The 20067-nt window shown below is 39.8% G+C and overlaps 1 protein-coding gene across 1 annotated transcript in view; it reads right to left on the bottom strand.

Annotated features, from left to right (window-relative positions):
* Positions 1 to 612: 612 nt before the first annotated feature.
* Positions 613 to 20067, bottom strand: part of dock5 (dedicator of cytokinesis 5) — a 118320-nt gene continuing 98865 nt past the window's right edge. Inside the window, exons 45-51 of the mRNA XM_041787258.1 lie at positions 14340 to 14423; positions 14115 to 14252; positions 13711 to 13883; positions 6713 to 6836; positions 4853 to 5012; positions 4496 to 4614; positions 613 to 4370 (exon numbers count right to left, since the gene is read on the bottom strand). Coding sequence (XP_041643192.1) covers positions 4269 to 4370; positions 4496 to 4614; positions 4853 to 5012; positions 6713 to 6836; positions 13711 to 13883; positions 14115 to 14252; positions 14340 to 14423 — 900 coding nt within the window. The 3' untranslated portion in view covers positions 613 to 4268. The remainder of the gene's footprint in view (positions 4371 to 4495; positions 4615 to 4852; positions 5013 to 6712; positions 6837 to 13710; positions 13884 to 14114; positions 14253 to 14339; positions 14424 to 20067) is intronic.

Here is a 20067-nt window from a genome sequence, read left to right as displayed (position 1 = left end):
CAGGCTGAGAAGCAACGAGACCATTGTGATTGATGTCCTATACATTCATACATCACGAGGCTGTAAACACGTCTACAGTATGGAGAGAGCGCCTCCATGGAGATGCCAAACCCGGCTGCTGCATGGTTGTTCTCCCTGCATGGCTGAGCATAGCTTCAAATAGTGATTGCTCCTGAGACTTTGCAGGGAGAGTGATATCCTGGGTTTCACTATCTGACAGGAAGGAACAGGCCATTAACAATCCAGATTAGTAGAACCAGCCCCCCCCCCCCATCACACAGCGCCTATAAACTCCTCCCTGCAGACCCCCCACCCCACCTCATCTTGAGATAAAGCATCTTTAGCTGGAGAGCTTGAGAGAAATCTTTTTCCCACACTTTCTTTAATTGTGTTAGAAATGCATAAATCACCAGCTTGATGTCACTTTGTTGGATGTTTGGAGCTTGAATGGGTAATTTTTCTGGCTATCAGGAGCATCCAAATGTCAGCAAGCTCTCCAGCGAGGGCACAGAGAGTGATCTGTATTCACTGGGCTGACAGGATCATAGTTTAGAGATGAAGATGCCTTTCTGAAGTAATCAATGTCATCCCAGACTGAGAGCCAGCTCCTTTCATAAAGTTTTTATTTTTGTTCAGTCAACAACAGCTTGTTCATAAAAAAGGATCATTATGCATATATATCTCTCTTGAGGCAATGTTTGTAGAAAATCTCTTTGTTGCTTGTTAGGATATGTCTACTGTACAGAAAAAAGAGTCCCTTTAAAACGATTAAAATCTAAAAATAAATCTAAAACAGACACCTTAATAAGCATCTCATTTTGATCATTTTCAAACGTACTGATTTAGCACTCTGAAGGCACTTATACGGTATCGCTGTCCTAAAAACATTAAAGTAGTTTGTGTAATTAGTAAGTAAACTGTCTCTGTACACAGCTGGTGTGCAAAACAATGGAAAAATTCACTGAATAAGAATAATTTAAATTCCATTAGTTAACTCAGAAATGTACCAACACCTGAATTATAAAGCTAAAGTGAACTTCAAAAAGGATCTTTATGCTTGTACCATGCAGTGTTAAGGCTTCTTTAAAGGAACAGTTTCAAACTTTGGAAAGTTTGTGTACTCTGAAGGCGAAGATAAACAGCTCTCATGTTTCAAACATGGACCCAGTCTCAATGATTACACCCGTTAGTTTCTAAAGAAGGCTAACAACGGTGGTCTCCATGTTGGAAACCTTGTCACTCAGCCAACCTAGAAAGAGGCAGAGGCAGAGCTAGGCAGGCCTATACCCTCAGACAATGCCCTTAATTATACAAAAACACCTGATAACTGTTCGATAATGCCGTAATGAAAGAAGGTAAAAATGAAGAGCATATATTAGCTACTACTCAGATTTACCTTGACTTCTTGAGACATGAGCTTTTGTTTGGAAAACATTTTTAGTTTCTACCACTTATTTGGGAAAAGTATGACCTGATAAATATAAAATCCAAGCCACGCCACTAAACAGGAAGTAGTTTCCACAAAGAATGCTATTTTCTGATGATGTACCACAAGAACTTATAAAAGCCAAGTATGAACTAAACATCCACTCAAAGTTCAGATGGTTTAGGAACACTTCCATTAACATTACTAAAGATTTTCAAAACTTTTCCCCCAATTTCCTAAAATTCCAAGACATAACATTAAAAATTCTAGTAAGATTTTCTAAACATTTTTTAAAATGTCATAAAAAGAATTCAAAATTAACTAGAAGAATCCCAAACCATTTCAGTGAAACTTTCTGAGTAACGCTTGAGATTTAGATAAAATTCTGCCCAAAAGTTCCAGTGAAAATTTCTGAAATCTTCAAGAAAGCTACACCAAATTTCCAAACAAATTCCTCCAAAAATAAAAAAAAAATTTAAAAGCAAATTTCCATAAAATGCAAAGGGAACTCCCCCAAAATTTTTAATTTAATTCCCCCCAAAAAGCTGCAAATAAACTTCTGAAATTCCAATGAAAGTACCTTAACACCCACCCCCACACCCCCAAACACTTAAAATCAGACTCTCCAAAATATGCAAACATCCCCCAAAAATTTCAGGGACATTTCAAGGCAAACTACCCCAACATTTTATGCAAAATATTTAAACGTTTTTGGAAAATCCAGTCAATTTTTTAAAAACAATAAAACTACCCTGTTCTTATGTTGTTGGCATGCCTTAATTTTGAAAAAGCGATAACAGGAAATGGGGTGTTTTACGTGCTGCATTCTAATACAAGTCTGACATCTGTAAATTCAAACACCAAAATTTAAACCCCACAGAAAGATGAACATCAAGCAATGCTTTGCTTTATTTTTCTCTTTGCTTTCTTTGTTCTGTTTGTTTAATAACTACGGGTTGTACTTAGAGGTAGTTCTAAACAGCACTAAAATGTAACTTGCACTTGTGTCCTCTCAAATAAATCAGAGCAGTCTTATGTTATTCATCCAAGGCCTTTTTTTCTTTTTTCCCTTTTAAATGAAATAGAAGCAGCCCAAAAATGAAGGTACAAACTGAGCCATGATCTCTCTGAACCCCTCTAAAAGGTTTAGTTTTTTATTTGCACCAATTCATTAGAGGGTTTTTGATGGGTAGCCTGAGCTTCATCTGACTGCACACAGTTGTCTGAAAGCATGGCCATTATACCATCATCCATTAGCTAAAATATTCTCATGCTAAATGAGAAACCATTGCTTGTTTACATAGATTATTTTTCTTTTTTACAAGTATAAATCCAGACGTTAGTGATGTTTATTGCAAGGGCGCATATTGCAATTATGTTGACATTGGGGTCTAATTGCACAGCCCTACTCTAAGCCTTAAAATAATCAAAAAGAATGAGTAACACAAAAATCCAGCCCCCCACAGAGTGCACCACTGATGACATGAGCTATTGAGACCAAAACCATATTTTGTACTAGGCTGTAAACAAGTTTATTTCTGCTGTTAAAAAGGGGCATGTTAACATGGGGTGTGAATTTTCAAGAATTTTTTTTGCTATTTAATAATAGTTTGTTTTAACTCTCAAGGTTGGATGATAATGAAGCTGAAGACTGGAAAAGGGGGAAGCAGCTAGCCATGTAATCACAACAAAATCTAACTTCCGGCATGACTAAAGTCCACTAATTAACACATTACATCACATTTGTTTAGAGAAATTCACCTTTAAAAATAACTGTTGGTTCCGTGTGGTAGCTGAGACTCCTTTGTGGCCAGGAGCATTAATTGTTATCTTTGCTGGTTGCCTGACAACTGCACAAATACCCCCTGTAAAACCAAAAACTGTAATTATTACACACACATTTGACCATTTTAATTACTAAGAAAAAATGTTAATTAGCCAGCGCCGGTGCTGCGAGGAAGAGGCTGTTAACTTTTGACACAGCCAGGGTAAATGTTTGTTCAGTCCAGCAGACATGAGAGCTGTTTTCACCTTCTCAAGTAACTCTCAGCGCATTTTTAAAAAAGAGTGATTGTTCCTTTAAACAAAGCATGCTACAGCTGATCACTAAAATCAGTTTGGAAGCATCATTTACAGTATTGAGCTCATCTTAAACATAAAAGCATCATGTGCTACACATTCATTAATGCCATCCAGTGTCTCTAAAACCTTTTTGTTTAGTAAAAAATGATTTGATCATTGTACAACACAATAGAAAACAAATACATTCTATACACTGTATTCCCTGCTCTTAATCAAGTTTGTCATTTATCTTATGCAGCTTTTTCCCTGTATGGAAATGTCGGCTTGGAATGAAGGTAAACAGCTAAAAGGGAAACAAGTCATCCAGTGTCACTCCATCAAATAAAAGCTAAAAATAACATTGCAGCATTGGTCATTCTTTTTTCCCTGCAAGTGATAAAGTCTGTACAAAAACATGATTTTCTTCAAAGAATAAAGCGTCTAATCACTGTTTCATTACCTCTGATAAAGGCGCACTGAATCATGGCTGCAGTGACCTTGTGCACAAAGAGTCATACATCATTTTTGCTCTTAAGTACCCTCTTACAACAACATCATATACTCTTTCTCGCAGCTGCAGTGAAAAACTACTTTACTGAGAAGAAAGCACTGTTTGGAATTATTAGCGACTTGTGAGAGATTTTTCTTTTCCAGAGAAACATCGTGCAAACATCCCACGTAGATGGTCCTGCATCTGTACCCAGAGTGGCACAAATGAAACTTTGCTCAGCCAAATTGAAGAATTAGTGAAACCTGAAGGCCTGTGTGCGTGGGTGCAGCCTTAGTGAGGGGAGTGCTCGTACGAGGGGAACATCGACTTTCGCACTTTTGGAGGTGGGGGAGGAGGCTTACTCTCGGTTTTCATCGGTAAGGGAGGCGTGAACTGTGGGGAAAGGGAAGAAAAAAGTTCAGGGCCTCAAAAGAAATGAAAACAGAATATTTTAACGTTTACATGCCATTAAATATGCATCAGTGAATGCCTGCTTATTTCCTTCCAGCAGACATTACCTCTGAAGAGAACCCAGGGTTGTCAGTCTCATGAGGGTGCTTCTTCGGAGGCATGGGTGGGGGGGTCCCTGGGGTGTCAATGGTATTGACATCATTGTCACTGAGAAGTGATGAATAACCTACCACAGGGGAGAGAAAATCAGACATTTCCAGACCGCAAGCCTCTATGATTCAGCCTGTGTGTGTGTGTGTGTGTGTGTGTGTGTGTGTGTGTGTGACCTGATTAAGTGAATCAACTGAATGCGCGTTTTTCAGAGTTAGCAGGCATGATATTCAACCTTGTCTTTAAGAAAGGAGGATTCTAGAGAAAACGTTGATGGCATTTCCAAATAAGCAGTGATTTTCTTTGCTACATACTGGAGCTGCGTGGTGTGCGAGGCGTGTGTGGAGAAGCAGGTAGTGGGCCGAGAGGGTTAGACAGGCTCAACTGGGATGTAACACCCTGGAACAAGGAGAGGGTGAGCCGCCGGTCTCCTAGTTGTAAACTCTTGGGCCTCTGCTGCTTCTCCGGAGGAGTCTGGGATGAAAATCAGGACACAGAAACAAAAGCCTTCTTGTAAAACAGACCAGAATGCTGAAGCAACTCCAAATCCACAGCTGAATAACAGAAACTTAATATAAGGACGATAACAGCTCATAAAATCGCCCGAGTCAAAGAATCCCATACACAGAAATGAAGATAGCAGGTGAAAAAGAGCTGTGAAAAAAGTTGATGCCCCCTTCATGATTTCTTATCGTTTGGTATTTTTGTTGCACTTATATGTTTCAAATCATCAAACAATTCTAAAATTAAACAAAGATATCCTGAGTAAAATCAAAAAGCAGTTTTGACATAATAATTACATTTATCAAGGGAAAAAGTTATCCAAACCTACTTGGACCTATGTGGAAAAAGTAATGGCACCCCCTTGATAAATCATGAATTAACTGTAATCAACCACATTTTTGGGAAAGCTGAGTTCAGTTTCACCAGCCACACCCAGGCCTGATTACTGCCAGACCTGCTGAATACAGAAATCCCTTAAATAGAACCTGTTGGACAAAGAGGCTGGAAGATTTCAAAAAGCAACACATCGTGGCGTCATCTAAGAAAGTCAAGAACAGATGAGAAACAAAGTGATTGAAATCAATCAGTCTGGAAAGGGTTCCAAAGCCATTTCCAAGGCTTTGGAACTCCAGAGAGCCATTACCCACAAATGGAGAAAACTTAGATTGGTGGTAATACTTCCCAGGAGTGGCCAGCCTACCAAAATGACTCCAAGAGTGCGTTGACGACTCATCCAGGATGTCCCAGAGGAATCCAGAACAACACCTAAAGACCTGCAGGCCCCACTTGACTCAGTTAAGGTCAGAGTTCATGATTCAACAATTAGAAGGAGACTGAGAAAAAATGCATCCATGGGAGAGTTTCAAGGCCAAAACCACTGCTGACCAAAAAGAACACAATGGCTCGTCTCATATTTGACTAAAAACTTGATGATGCCCAAGACCTTTGGGAAAATATTCTGTGGGCTGACTAGACAGAAGTAGAACTTTTTGGAAGACCCGTTACATCTGGAGTAAAACTAACTCAGTATTTCATCTAAAGAACATCATGCCAACAGTCAAACATGGTGCTGGCAGTGTGATGGTCTGGGGTTGCTTTGCTGCTTCAGGACCTGGATGATTTGTTATAATTAATGGAACCATGAATTCTGCTCTCTATCCAAAACATACCAGCAAGTTCACCCCTGAATGGCAAAATTAAACAAAATAAAGGTTTTGAAGTGGCCAAGTCAAAGTCAGGACTTTGAGATGCTGTGGCATGACCTTAAACAGACCATTCATGTTGGAAAACCCTCCAGTATGGCTGAATTAGAACAATTCTGCAAGAAGAAAGGGCCAAAATTTCTCCACAGTGATGTGAAAGACTCATTGCCAGTTATCACAAATACTTTCTTGCAGTTGTTGCCGTCAAGGGTAGAGCAACTAGTTATTAGGTCTAGGGAGAAATTACTTTTTCACATCGGGCCAGATAGGTTTGGATTTTTTTCCCTTAATAAATGAAATCCCCACTTAAAACAGAGCATCTTGTATTTACTCAAGTTATCTCTGTCTAATATAAACATTTGTTTGATGATCAGAAACATTAATGTGTGACAATATTGAAAAAAAAGAAATCAGGAAAGGGTCAAATACCTTTTCACAGCCCTGTAAATTATAAAACACCTTTAATACCTCGTCCACATCTGACTGCCTCTCCAGAAGGACCTGGGATTTGCTCACACTCCACTCTTTCCTGTTCTTTCGACCAATCCTGTTGTCTTCCTCTGAGCGGGACAAGATGGAGGTCCTGCGATCACTGGGATGGGACAACAAGAAACTGATCATGAATAATCCGGGATGGAGAAAAAAGCAGGAAGATTTGAGATAGCAAACATAAACAGAGGGCCTCATTCAACAACCATTCCTAGGAAGAAATAACCTTGCAAAGCAGATGGATTCACCCGTTTCTGTGTTTCTCACTGGCGAATCCATCTTGCAAAGCTCCCGTCTGAACCGTTTTAGCCCGGTTAAAAAGTGACAGGACCAATCAGCGTCCAGGGGCAGTACTTCCAGGCACGGCATAGTTGTGACGTAAGCAAGCAGCAACAAGAGGCCAGTGCAATTATGGTGGTAGACATTAGCGTGGATGCTGCTAAAGTGCAATTTTAATCAGAACTCGACGACATTTCTTCATTTAAAGAAGAACAAAAAACAGCAGTGAGTTTTTTCTGCTCAAAAATGCCAAAAGAAGTGTATTGACATGTCTACAGTCGACATGGTTCACGTTATGCAGTTCCCTATGGAGTTTATTCCTCGGTAGCGGCTATGACGTCACGGTTTTGTTGCTCTGATTGGCCCGTAAAGATGAAACAGAAAGAACGTTCATCCAATCACCATCCAAGATTTTTTCAAAGGCTCTGCCCTTTCCCAAACACAGGCTATGGAAGGTTTACCAGATGGATGTGTGAAACACATCCATCTGGCATGTCAGGTTAAGGAAGAAACATGTTAAAATTAACCGCAGAGTTTTGACTGATTAATTGATTTACTGATCAATTTCAAACATGTAACTGACAACTTAAACTGTCTAAAAAGAACAAAAACCACATAAACAGCAAGAAAAAACAGTTATTTACACCTGCAAATACAAAAAAGGAGTAGAATTTCACACCACAATTGGTGATGCAGAAATTTCCACTGTTGTACGGACATTAAGAATCTTTCAGTTTAACTCCCTCCCCATTAAATCCTAGCCAGCCTACAGTTCTAAAGTTAAATATAATTATGATATCTGGAGCATTGCCATTAGCTCTGAGGATAAAACTAAAGCTTAAGATAACTTTTAAACATATTTAAGTGCTGATATAGCAGGCATATGAAGATGTATGATTCATAGTTCTTCTTTTATCTAATATATTATGCAATGCTTAGTCTGCTTCATGTTAAATTATGAATAAAGACCGAGGAAACCCAAACAATTACATAACAAAAGAAACAATTTTCAAATAAGTGTGGAAATAAGAACACTTAATAAAAAAAAAATAACAATCTAAAATGACAAATCCACAGTTAATCATTTCACAGCAGCTGCTTTCAGAATAAATGTACCATCTAATTGCTTTCATATTTAATCCTAGGACGCAGTCATCCTCTCTCATCTGCTTTGAGCTGTTTTCTCCCTCAAATTTAAGATCAAACTATGTGATTTGACTCCTGCTGACGGTGGTCCGTTAATGATGACAGCTTTCTCTGAAGCAGTAATATTTCACCATACTGTACATTTTTCATTTCTGATGATAAACTCTTCATCATGTCAGTAGATAGAGTTGTCCAACTGCTCATTAACACCAATATCTAATCAGCCTGTCACATGGCCGCAACCAGTGCTTTTTAGCTGTGGTCAAGACGATGAGATGAAGTTCAAACTAAGGATCACGGGGGGAGAGAGGCGGCTTTGAACGAGCCTGGATGTTTGTGGGTTGACTGTGGTTCATTGGTAGACTCGGCTCTTTCAAGTAAGAGTTGACTGATATTGGTTTTTCAGGGCCAGTGTGACCAACAAACAATATCTGGAATCAATATGCATTTGTCATGACAAACAAAACATACTTAATGTGACAAAATAAAAACTGCATGTTAAAAGGTAAAAGAAAACTAGGACGATCAAGTATGACCCCTGGAACAGGCCAAAAACACGCCATTTTTGGGTAATTTATTAAAAATGCCAGACTTCCTGTTGGAGTTAGAGATTTGTTCCATGACACTTTTTTGTAGCGCTCCCTGAGCCGAATCTGCACACCATCTTTCATAACTCTAGGTCAAAGTCTGTTCCATTGAAGCACAAAAGGTTGCACTACTGAGGCAATTCCTGAGGGCCATCTCTGAAACCTATATCAACCTCTCATTTTTCAGACCCTACATATGTGTGCTTTTTTTTTGTTGGTGTTGTTTTTGAGGATGATCAGGAACCCAAAAAGGCTCGGAATGCATAAAAATAAAAAAATGTAAAAAACAATGACGAGCCCGACCAATTTGGTTGGAACAGGATTAGTTAATACTGATGGCCACTCTACAGAGCATCCTTCAACATCAGTGTGTGGACAGGGCCATATTTACCATCGTGTAGCATCCCGTCTTCTTTTAACAACGATTTTAATGTCTAGGATATGAGGCAACCAGTCGCTAGAACTTTGGGAGAGGAATATTGTCCCATTCTTGTTTGGCACAGCACTGCAAACTGTGTTGACAGGCAATAATTTCTGGAAGTGTTCCTGAGGACGACCTCTTCAATTTCTCTTGGGATTATTAAAACATCTATCTATCTGAGCCCATGCAGGGATTTCCAGTACAGAGTCATGGCTGTTCAATGCAATGCTGCCTGAGGACTCCAAGATCAAAAGCATCCAATATTATCCTTCAGCCTGGTCCCTTGCACACTGAGATTTCTCCAGATACTCTGAAACTGTTGAAAATGTTATGGACTGCAGATGGCATGTTATTAAAAGTAACCTTCTAACCCTTGCCATTTTACGTTGATGAACATTTTTCTAAAAATTTTCCACAACTTTAAGATGCAGATTTTCACATATTGGTGAACTTTTGCCCATCTTTACCTCTGAGAGACGTCTGCCAAATGCTCCTCCAGCTGTTTCTCATTAGTGCCACTTGCTTTTTAAGTCTTCTGTTGCCCCGTCCCTACTTTTTTGAGACATACTGCTGCCATCAAATTCAAAATGAGCTAATATTTCTCATGAAAGTGAAATGTCTCAGTTTCAACATCTGATATGTTTATCAGATGTTTATGTTCTATTGTGAATAAAAATGGGTTATGAGATTTGCAGTACACTGCATTCTGTTTTTGTTTACAATTTACACAGTGCCCCAACGTTTTTGGAATTGGGTTGTAATACCAGACAAGCTGGTCTGAGAATTACACAAACAGCTGCTCGGCTTGGATTTTACTCAGCCATCTCCAGGGTTTACAGAGAATAGTCTGAAAAAGAGAGAACATATCCAGTGAGCTGCAGCTCTCTGGGCTAAAATGCCGTGTTGAAGTCAGAGGTCAGAGGAGAATGGGCAGACTGATTCGAGCTGATATAAAGGTAACAATAACTCAAATAACCACTGTTACAACCAAGGAATGTAGAAGAGCATCTCTGAACCCACAGCACACTGAACCTTGAGGCAGATGGGCCACAGCAACAGAAGACAACACTGGGTGCCACTGTCAGTAAAGAACAAGAAACTGAGGCTTCAATTAACACAAATTGGACAGACATTGCCTGGTCTGATGAGTCTCAATTTCTGCTGCATCAATCAAACAGTAAGGTCAGGATTGGGCAAACAACATGAAAGCTTTTCAAACCATCAACAATCACGGCACTTTCAGAGTCACTGAAATCATCTGTGTTTCCCATTCTGGAGCTCAGTTTAAACTTGAACACATTGTCTGGACCATCTCTACATGCCTAAATGTACTGGTTTCTGCCATGTGACTGGCTAATTAGTCTGTACTAAACAGCTGGCCATGCACTTCTCAAATCTTTAACAATTTTTAAAATGTGGAAACCCACAGATATAAGAACAACTTCAGATGATTCTCCATCTCATAATCCTCTGAACACACACACTAGATCAGTGGTTCTCAACTGGTCCACCCATAGGACCCACCACCACTTCCATAATGTGAGCTGCAACCCAAATTTATTTTTTTCCTAACTGATATAATATAAAATGTTGCAGTATGGACTTTAGATGAAAAAAAAAACAAAAACATATGACTGAACAAAGAGAAAACTTTAGGGTGGCATTCATTCAAACACTTTTTGCTTTTATAATGAAAATGTTTTGCTTTTATAGTGTAAATGTTGGTGAATTTTTAAGTCCTCAAAAAATTAATACATTATTACAGGGAAAACCAACTTTCTCAAAGATATTTCCACCCAAGATAACAGGATACTTAAGTCAAGATCTTAAGAAATCAACCAAAATTAACAAACAAAGCCTCACAACCCCCTAAGATCTTTGGTGGTGGTGGTGGGGGGGGTGTTCCCCAGGTTGGGAACCAACACACTAAGTGCCTCAACCAGACCGTCAGAACACTGGACACCACACAACTGCCAATCTGTCAGCCATCCCACAGTGAAGATCCTCTACAAACAAGATTTCACAGAATCTCGCATGATCAAAAGTGACTTCAGAATAATAATAAACATGGTACAGTTGCAGCGAAAATCATAAAATAAGGAAAAGAATCCTGGCTGGAATGAAGGGAAATTTTTTACCATGTTTGTAAGCGGTGAAAGTTTCTAACATAGAGCTGGTGACGCTACCCAGTCTGCTCACTCTCATTGGTTGTCGGAGGCACTACGACCTAGAAGCTCAAAAATCAAACATGTTTGATATTTAAGATTTGAGGTCTTGGAGGCTGCGGTGTGATTTCAAGCAGTAAAATAATCATTTTGACACCACACACTTGAGGATGATTCAGACAAATAATAGTTTGAGATGAGCCTCCCCTCGGAATACGCCCAAATGATTACTGGGGGAGGCAAATTTGGTCTCAAACCAATAATCTTTACTGTGTGATGCCAGCCTTAGACAGAATGTTTATTCTCTTTGAAAGTATTTAGTATACCAAATTGTTAAATCGATATGATCATAAAACTGATTTAAAATACACTGATGAAAATACTGACTTCAACTTAAATGCACAATGGAGAAATATAATGGCTTTTGAAAGTCTAGCAGTCCAACACTAACATTTTTATCACCAAGACCTATCTTTAGCAAGTCTTAGGCCAGCCACACACTACAGGATTTTAAGCCCAATTCCAGGCAAGATTTGCCTCCCCTGTCAATCGTGAGGGCGTATCCCAGGTGGAGTCTCGTCGCAAGCGATAATTTGTCTGAATAATCCTCATGTGTGTGGTGTCAACTCGATTGTTTTACTGCTCCAAATCATGTCATAGCCTCCAAGACCCCGAATCATAAATATCAAACATGTTTGATATCATCTGAGTCATCTAGTGTGTGCATTCAGAGGATTAAAGATGAAAAATAGTTAGAAATTGTCCTCATGTCTGTGGTCTCTGTTTTAGATTTTAAAATTGTCTTGTCTGGCCGGCTTTAGTCTTGTCTTTCTCATGGGATAAAAGGTAGTAGACTAAAATTTTAAGTTATGGTTTAGTTGACAAAGTTTACACTACTATAAACTTCATCATCAACTGCAGGGGTATAGGATATCTGCAACAGTAAAATATATTAATGATGGTGCAAGGAGTTAACTTTTAACATGAAATGTCACTCGTAAATTAGTGGGGTTATGTATTAGAGGCCATCTCTCTTGTGCATGGATGTTTTTCTCATGTTTTTAATTTTTAACCCTCTGAGCCCTCAGCTATTTTCGTGACCATTGTGTCTCGCCTGGATTTTTTACCTTAAAAAGGACAACCTGGCTGTAAGAATATGTGTGCTGCAGTAATGACACTTGAATTTTAAAAGCGTTATGGGACTATAAGGGCAAAAGATAAAGCTAATCAGAAATTTAAACTCAAAGATTTGTATGTATTAAACACAATAAAAATTAATGACTTAAGGCTTTATTTCTTGGTCTCCCATCTCTTTGGGACCAAAGAATTACAAGAAATAATTCTGCGACAGTAAGTCTTCGAAATATTCACATTTTTTACCAAAAAAGTCCTTTTGCTTTTGGGAATTTGAGTCATCATTAAAACAGTTCCCGTCTGCAGTGACTCTGAGGGGCACATCACGGCCTCTCTTTGTCTCTTTCTCTCTATTATGAGTCATTCAGGCTGTTCAGCAAAGCATGGTGTGACAACAGAACAGCCTGCCACTGGTTGTCACAATGCAATGTGGGATACAAACAGACATCATGGTGGCAGGCCAACCTGCTAGCTGCAGGAACTATTGGGATAAAAAGGTTCATAAATGGATAAAAAGGATGTCTAATATCGGACTTGATAAATTGGGTTTAATTTCTAATTAATAATTTCACTTTGAATAACATTTTGTGTCTTTTTGTCAACATGACAACGCCAGTCTCTGAGGTTTAAAAAGAAGAGGAAAAATGGTTGGCAAATGTACTTGGCCTACCCAAGCATCATCTATATGTGGGTAACACTGCCTGATGAAGTGATCAGAGTGAGTGTAGTCACTGTTGATGCACCTAAATATAACAAAAGAATTCAGTGCTTCAGTGTTTCACCTCCAGCAGCTCTTCTTCCATTGGAGATTAACTGGATTTTTTTTTTTCATGCATCATTTTCACATTTAAATTCACTCATTCCTGACATCTCTGTGCTTCTTTTATCAGTCCTGTTTGACTCTCTGTTTGCACACAGCCCTGCAGTCTCATGTCCTTAAAGGGGTCTAGCCAACTGGGACAAAACATGCAGAAGCTTCAATCTTACAAGGACACAGAATTCATCAAACATAAACACAGGTGCAAGCAGCGCTGCAATCTAAAAACAGTTTCATGAATCAGCCTAAGACTGCTTGTGGGATCTTCTAAAGAAAAATCATAGTAAAGTATTGCTGAATGAGGCCCAATGCTCTCTTGTTTGTACATAGATAAAATCAGTGTTTGAATGACAGTCACACAATGTCAGACACAATCAGCGAGGGAAAAAAGATAGAGAAAGAGCAAGGGAGAGGATGCAGGGACTGACTCGTGGGAGGAAATGCAGGAGGGTCCATCTGAGGACGCCGAGCCACTGGAGAGGCCCGAGGAGGCGTTGGAGAGGGTTGAGACGGTGGACATGCGACGCAGGGTGGAGGACAGGATGTAGGGCATCACCACGGAGCCCACGCGGCCCTTCTTCCTCTCGGTGAGAGAGCAAGGCTGGGACACACAAATGGGATTAAGCATCATCAGGGAATCTTGGCAGGAGAGACACACAATGACAAGCAAAAACTCTGGGCTGCGATGCACTGAGTAAAGGAAGATTTATGGTCCTGTGCTGATATAATGTACACTGCTTTGAATGAGAAGTGTTTGATAGGAAGGCAAGGGGGCCAATAGCTTGAGTTGGCACCCTCTTACATTAAATCGAGTTTGAGTCTGGCAACACACCAAGGTTATGACGCCATAATGCTTCTCCACTTTCTCCCGAAGGTCTGCGAAACAAGTCACCAGACGGTTGTGTAAGGGCTTCAGCTGCTCTGTCGTCTTCTCCCCGTGGATGCGAATCCCATCTGCCAAGAGAGGGATCTAGAGGGGAAGAGGGACACTTAAGTGTTACAAAATGTTTTCTCCTTTAAGGCCAGTGATAATGACAATGGTGGTGGAAGGATGTACCTGCAGGGCGATGAGGTGTTTAAGGACCTCGATGCGCTCACGGTCCTCTGGGTGCTCTTGGATGTAGGTTTCTGTAAAGAACGCCTGCAGAGGAAGAAAACAAGGATGCTTTTTAAACACACAAGCTTAAAATATAGCTGCAGGCAACAATAAACAGGTGTCCACAGCATGACAAAGAGGTCACAGCAGCTCCCTTATGAATTCGAATTTGTAGCTTATAAAAGGCTCAAGGACAGCAGAACATTATGTTAGAAAGAAAGGGCACATAAATCCTTATTATGCTTGCATCTTTATGATTTATCTGTTTAAAGTTGAGTTTGGCAATGTTTGATAGTTTATTCTTCTCCAAATCCATTACTTTAGAGCCAACTGTGCTCACAGCTTAGACCTGATTTAGCAAAATCTAACAATACAGTGCAGTCTGTGTTTACAGTAGAAGGCCAGTGACACATTTTTTCTAACATCATGTATTGATTTTTTTTTTTATCTAAATATTGTATATTGGATTTAAGAGATGTTTTTTGCTACTTAGTGCCAATCAGAGTAGCATTACGGCTTTTTAAATGGAAATGAGACTCTCCCGGGCCAGAGCCAACTCTTGCCAAATTGTTGCCCTAGGCAAGGTTTTATTCTGGTGCCCCACTTACTCACTACCAGGCCTGCCTCATGACCTCAGAGATAATTTAAAACATACCCCAAATAATAACAAATAGTACTACTTCAGCCAGGAAACTCGTTTTTTATTGACTGCATGTCATTCTGCATCACAGCGAGTGAAAGTAAGAGAGAGAGACAGCACTTATTGATGTATATTTCAATACATATTACAGTATGATGTGTTTATAAAGTATTCGGATGTCAGTAAGGACATCTGGGGGATTTTTGGAGGGCATGTCCACACCTCACAGGACCTAGAATGCTACTGTTTGCATTCTATGGAATTCCTAATCATTCAAAAGTTTTAAAATACACCTAAAATATCAGGCTTATAGTGGGACTGCCTCTGTAAAATAAATGCCCCAGGCTATTTGCTGCTGCATTCATAAACTGAATGTCATACCAGGAGCAGGTCTGCCAATAGAAACAGCAGGGTTCCCTGAAAAATCTAGAAACTAGCCCTGTCACAGATGTCATTTTACATTATCAACACACGCCTGTTGGATACAAAGCATAAACCCTCGCCTCCCTGTTAACATTCACCACCTCAATCTGTAATGTGAAGCACCCACTCAGGGATCCTGTGACTATGGATAAATGTGGGTTTCAGCATTGGTTTTGGTCTGAAAATCTGCTCTGAGAGTTGCACAGTAAGTCTTTTTGGTTTCACAAAAATGGTTATCATTGCTTAAATTTCATGTTGGACCATGCTTTATCTAACCTCCCTGCTACCCAGCCTCATGGGGGCAATGTTCAAAGTTCTTGGAAAATAATACATATTGAAATAGTACATATTCCATTCAAGTTAAAGTGGATTATTTTGTACTAATTGTACTTAAAGCTGCAGCTGTGAAGAATAAAGATCTGACCAGTTGAGTTGTTGCTCACCTACAGCAGGGGTTCTCAACCTTTTCAGCCCGCGACCCCCAAAATAAAGGTGCCAGAGACCGGGGACCCCCACTGTAGCTGAAGGTGGTTGAACACAGCCATGCACATTCAAGGAAAGTCATGTGCATACAAGGCTGTCCACAAAGGAGGATAAATGGGAAAGCCTTCTGGGGCCCAGCCAAACTGGGTGCCATGGAGATCAGCAAAATAATGGTCCATTGTAAAGTTAAGCTGTGGTATCCACATATTCTATTTAACCTGAATAATAACCACTCCTATCAAAGAAACAAATATAATTTTTTATTCATTGAGTAGTAATTAATCTTCTTAAAAATGTAAATACCTTTTGTTAAAAACAGAATTGAATGGGTTAATAAAAGCTAAAATGGGTTAATAGTGGCAAAAATGCTGGAAAAGGTGGTGAAACTGGATTTTAAAGGTAGCAGAAACTGCTAAGAAGTGGCAAAAATGTGATAAAAGTGGCAAAAAATAGCCCCCCAAAAAAGGCAAAAATTGATTAAAATGGCAATAACGGGCAGAAATAGTGGTGTAAGGGGATTGACATATGGCTGAAATGCCTTTAAAGTGGCAAAAATGGGTGGAAATTTGGTGAAATGGGATTAAATATTAATATAAATTGGCAAAAAAGGGTTAAGTAAGGTAGAAAAATTGGTAGAGTGGTTGAACTGGCAAAATGGTCATATCAAATAGTAAAATGCGGTTCAATGGGCAAAAATTAGCATAGAAAGTTGTTGATAGTGGCAATAAAGGGTCAACAGAGGCAACAATAGGCAGAAAGTGAGGAAAATTGGTTTAGAAGTGGCAAAAACAGGCAAAAAAAAGTGTTGGGAAGGGTTTAAATTTGACAAAACTTGATTTTAGAGGTGAAATCTGTTAAAATTGGTGCGAAGAATTATGGAAACAGGTTAAAATTTGGCAAAATTGGTATGAAGTGGCCATAGTGTCATATTATAAATATTCTTAGTTTTTAAGGCATCTGGAGACTCCTTCTCAGTGTCTCGCGACCCCCAAGGGGGTCCCGACCCCAACGTTGAGAATCACTGACCTATAGGATGCTTGCCCACTTCAAGACTTGTTAAGAGGATTTTTGTTTGGAGAGACAAGTTACCAAGTATGAAACCAGGGGAAAGGACAGGACAGATTCAATGAAAGCTTGATAAAATACAGTCATTAGAGTTTAATCGAGGTGAAGAAGTGCAAGATTCCCAAGACAAAACAGATGTTGATGAGCCTTTTTGCAGACCGTCTCACAATTTCTCTCAAAGGTCAGTTTAGGGTTGATAACTGTTCCAAGATATTTATAGCTCTCCACACATTGAACAGACAGGCTTTTTTTTTAATTATTGTAGGCCCATGATTTGGAGCATGGCTCTAAAATCTATGACCATTTCCTCTGTACTGGAAAAATAAAGCTCCAATAAAGAATCATCGGACCGGGTAACAAACTCCTCCACAATGGGACCATGGTTTAACTTGATTGTGCAACAAACTCACAATGACTGAATCATCAGCAAACTTTGCAATAAACCTGTTCTCATGTTACCTTTGCACATTTTTGCGTACAAAATATAAAGTGACGGTGAGAGAACACACCCCTGGGGTGAGCCTGTACAAGAATAAGATGAATCATATGAATAATATGCCCATATGGGCAGCCTGCACTAAGGGACTGTGGGGGAAATATCTGTCTCTAATTCTGGATGAATCTTCACACGTGCATCCCTCCATCAAAATGTGAGGAAATCTTTTGGATTTTTTGCCTTTATTTTGAAAGGGTCGCTGAAGAGAGACAGGAAATGTGGGGAGAGAGAAGGGGGGAAGACATGCACCAAACAGCACCATGACAGAGAACTGATCCTGCTACTAGTGCATCGAGGACAGTAGCCTCGGTGTTCTGGCACCTTCTGAGCTGAGCTAATCTGGCATCCATGACGTTAGTAGCTGTACTAATTTGCTTCTTCCTTTAGGGTCACCAGCTCAGCCCTTACTGTTACTTTGTGTTTGCAGAAATTTAGTGCATCTTAGCATGCTAACAATTACTCCTCAGATGGTTAATATGTAGTGCATTCAGAAAGTATTCAGACTCCCCTTTACTTTTCAGTTTTCTTATGCTGCAGCCTGATGCTACAGTCAGAACAGAAGACCTCACAGCTGACAATGGTTATCAGAGAAAAAAAAACAAGCCATGAGGTCAAAGAAGCTGCCTGCAGAGTTTAGAGACAGGATTGTTGACAGTAAAGGTGACAAAAACATTTCTGCTGCACTGAAGGTGAGGAGCATAGTGGAATCCATAATTCTCAAATCAAAGAAGATTGGTGCGACCAGGACTTTTCCAATGGGGCTTTTCCGCTACGACTTTTGGCCGCGCCAAATCAAGCCGTGCTGATTTAGTTCTCCATCACAAGTTTGCCGTGCCAGGCCCTGCCAAAGCGAGCCAGCCCCTCCTCGAAGCACGCCACTCTGATGGTGCAATTTGCTGGAGGGATTTACCCCTTCTGCTTCTGATATCCGCTCCTCTGATGATACATTTTCAGCCCAAAGGGAGATATGTTTTATCCCTGCCTCTGCTCAGACTGACTAGGACTCTGTAAAAGTGGTGATCTAAGTCAGCATTCGCTGTGCAATTGAAATGTTTATGACGCAAGACCAAAACTTGAATTTCATGTGCTCAAACACCGGTCTGATAGTTTTCACACTAAACAAGTGAAATCAGGACAGACCAGGTGCAGTTCCAGGATTACAATGTTTTCTGTACCTACCAACAACAAAACTTTAACCCTTACCCCTTCCAATAAATTAACATATTCAGGACTGAAAAGACTGGAGATATTTGAAACATATAGCCCATGAAAGAGACAGTCTTTAATTTATGAGCTGGGGCTTAAGCATGCCGTTCTTATTGCCCAATCCAAAAATATGATTGTGTCCATTTTCTGCTATCTAGGGACCCATAAATCAATCATCAGAAGACTGATCTTTAACTTCTATGCAGGAAAATTCTCTTTTTGATATGAAATATTGTTTGAAGGAGAGAGAGAGTGAGGGAGAGAATGGTGCTGTCTGCCTACAGTTTGATTTTTTCTTTAAAACGATGTAAAGTCATAGGATCAGATAGTGTAGGGATCAGCGAGGATGAGATCAAGCAGGGCCCAAAACACCGCATCAGAAGCACCCTCAAATGGGTCGCTCAGTTGTGGTGGAACAGAAAAAACCCTTGCCATGCTGGGCTGCCATGCCGAGTCAAACCACGTCAAGCCAAGCCGCTCCTTGTAATGGAAAAGCCCCAAAAGAGCTAGCCGTTTGAGCAAACTGAGCAATCAGGGGAGAAGGGCCTTAGTAAGAGAGGTGACCAAGAACCCAATGACCACTCTGACTGAGCTCCAGAGATCCTGTGTGGAGATGGGACAAAGTTCCAGTAGGACAACGATCACTGCAGCCCTTGGCTCATCTGGGCTTTATGGCTGAGTGGCTAGATGGAAGCCTCTCCTCAGTGCAAAACACGATGAAAGTAAAAAAACTGCACATAACAAGCCACTTGTGTAAATCTGATATTCCAGTTTTTTATTTCTAATAAATTTGCAAACATTGCTGAGTTTAAGTAAAATCCCCTGTTTAATATATTTCCAAAATGATCCCATACCAGTCTTCTAAAATCGGTGCAACTGGGTTTAACCATTTTCTTGTAATACATTTTTCACTTGCAGCCAGAAGAGCCTGGAGCAGTTTTATATCACTCCTCCTTCTCAGAAATAAAATGTGACCCAAGTAAAGACTCTCAAAATTCAGAGGCATTTGAGTTTTGAGAACCTTATTTAATGTTGTATGAATACCATTCCAATATAAACTCAGCTGAGGACAATCCCAGAATATATGGAAGTGATTTTCCTCAGTCGTGCCACACTTCTCTAACATTTTCTGTTTTTATCCCTGTATTTCTCTTGGTATGGTGCCTTGAAATTCCTAATAATGTAATAATATTTTCCAGCAGTGTTCCCTGTTAATGACCACTGAAGACATGACTTTTATTTCCATGCCTCTACAGAGAGCTCTACTTCTTTCTCTCACTTTTCTTTAATGTGTAAGATTTTGTCTTTTGCATCGAGGACAGCATTATGTAGTTTGTTTTATATGTTTCCAATATTGCATTTTTCAAGCTAAAACT

This window comes from Cheilinus undulatus, linkage group 5, assembly GCF_018320785.1.
Source record: "Cheilinus undulatus linkage group 5, ASM1832078v1, whole genome shotgun sequence".
Lineage (NCBI taxonomy): Eukaryota > Metazoa > Chordata > Actinopteri > Labriformes > Labridae > Cheilinus > Cheilinus undulatus.
This window is presented reverse-complemented; position numbering and strand designations above follow the sequence as displayed.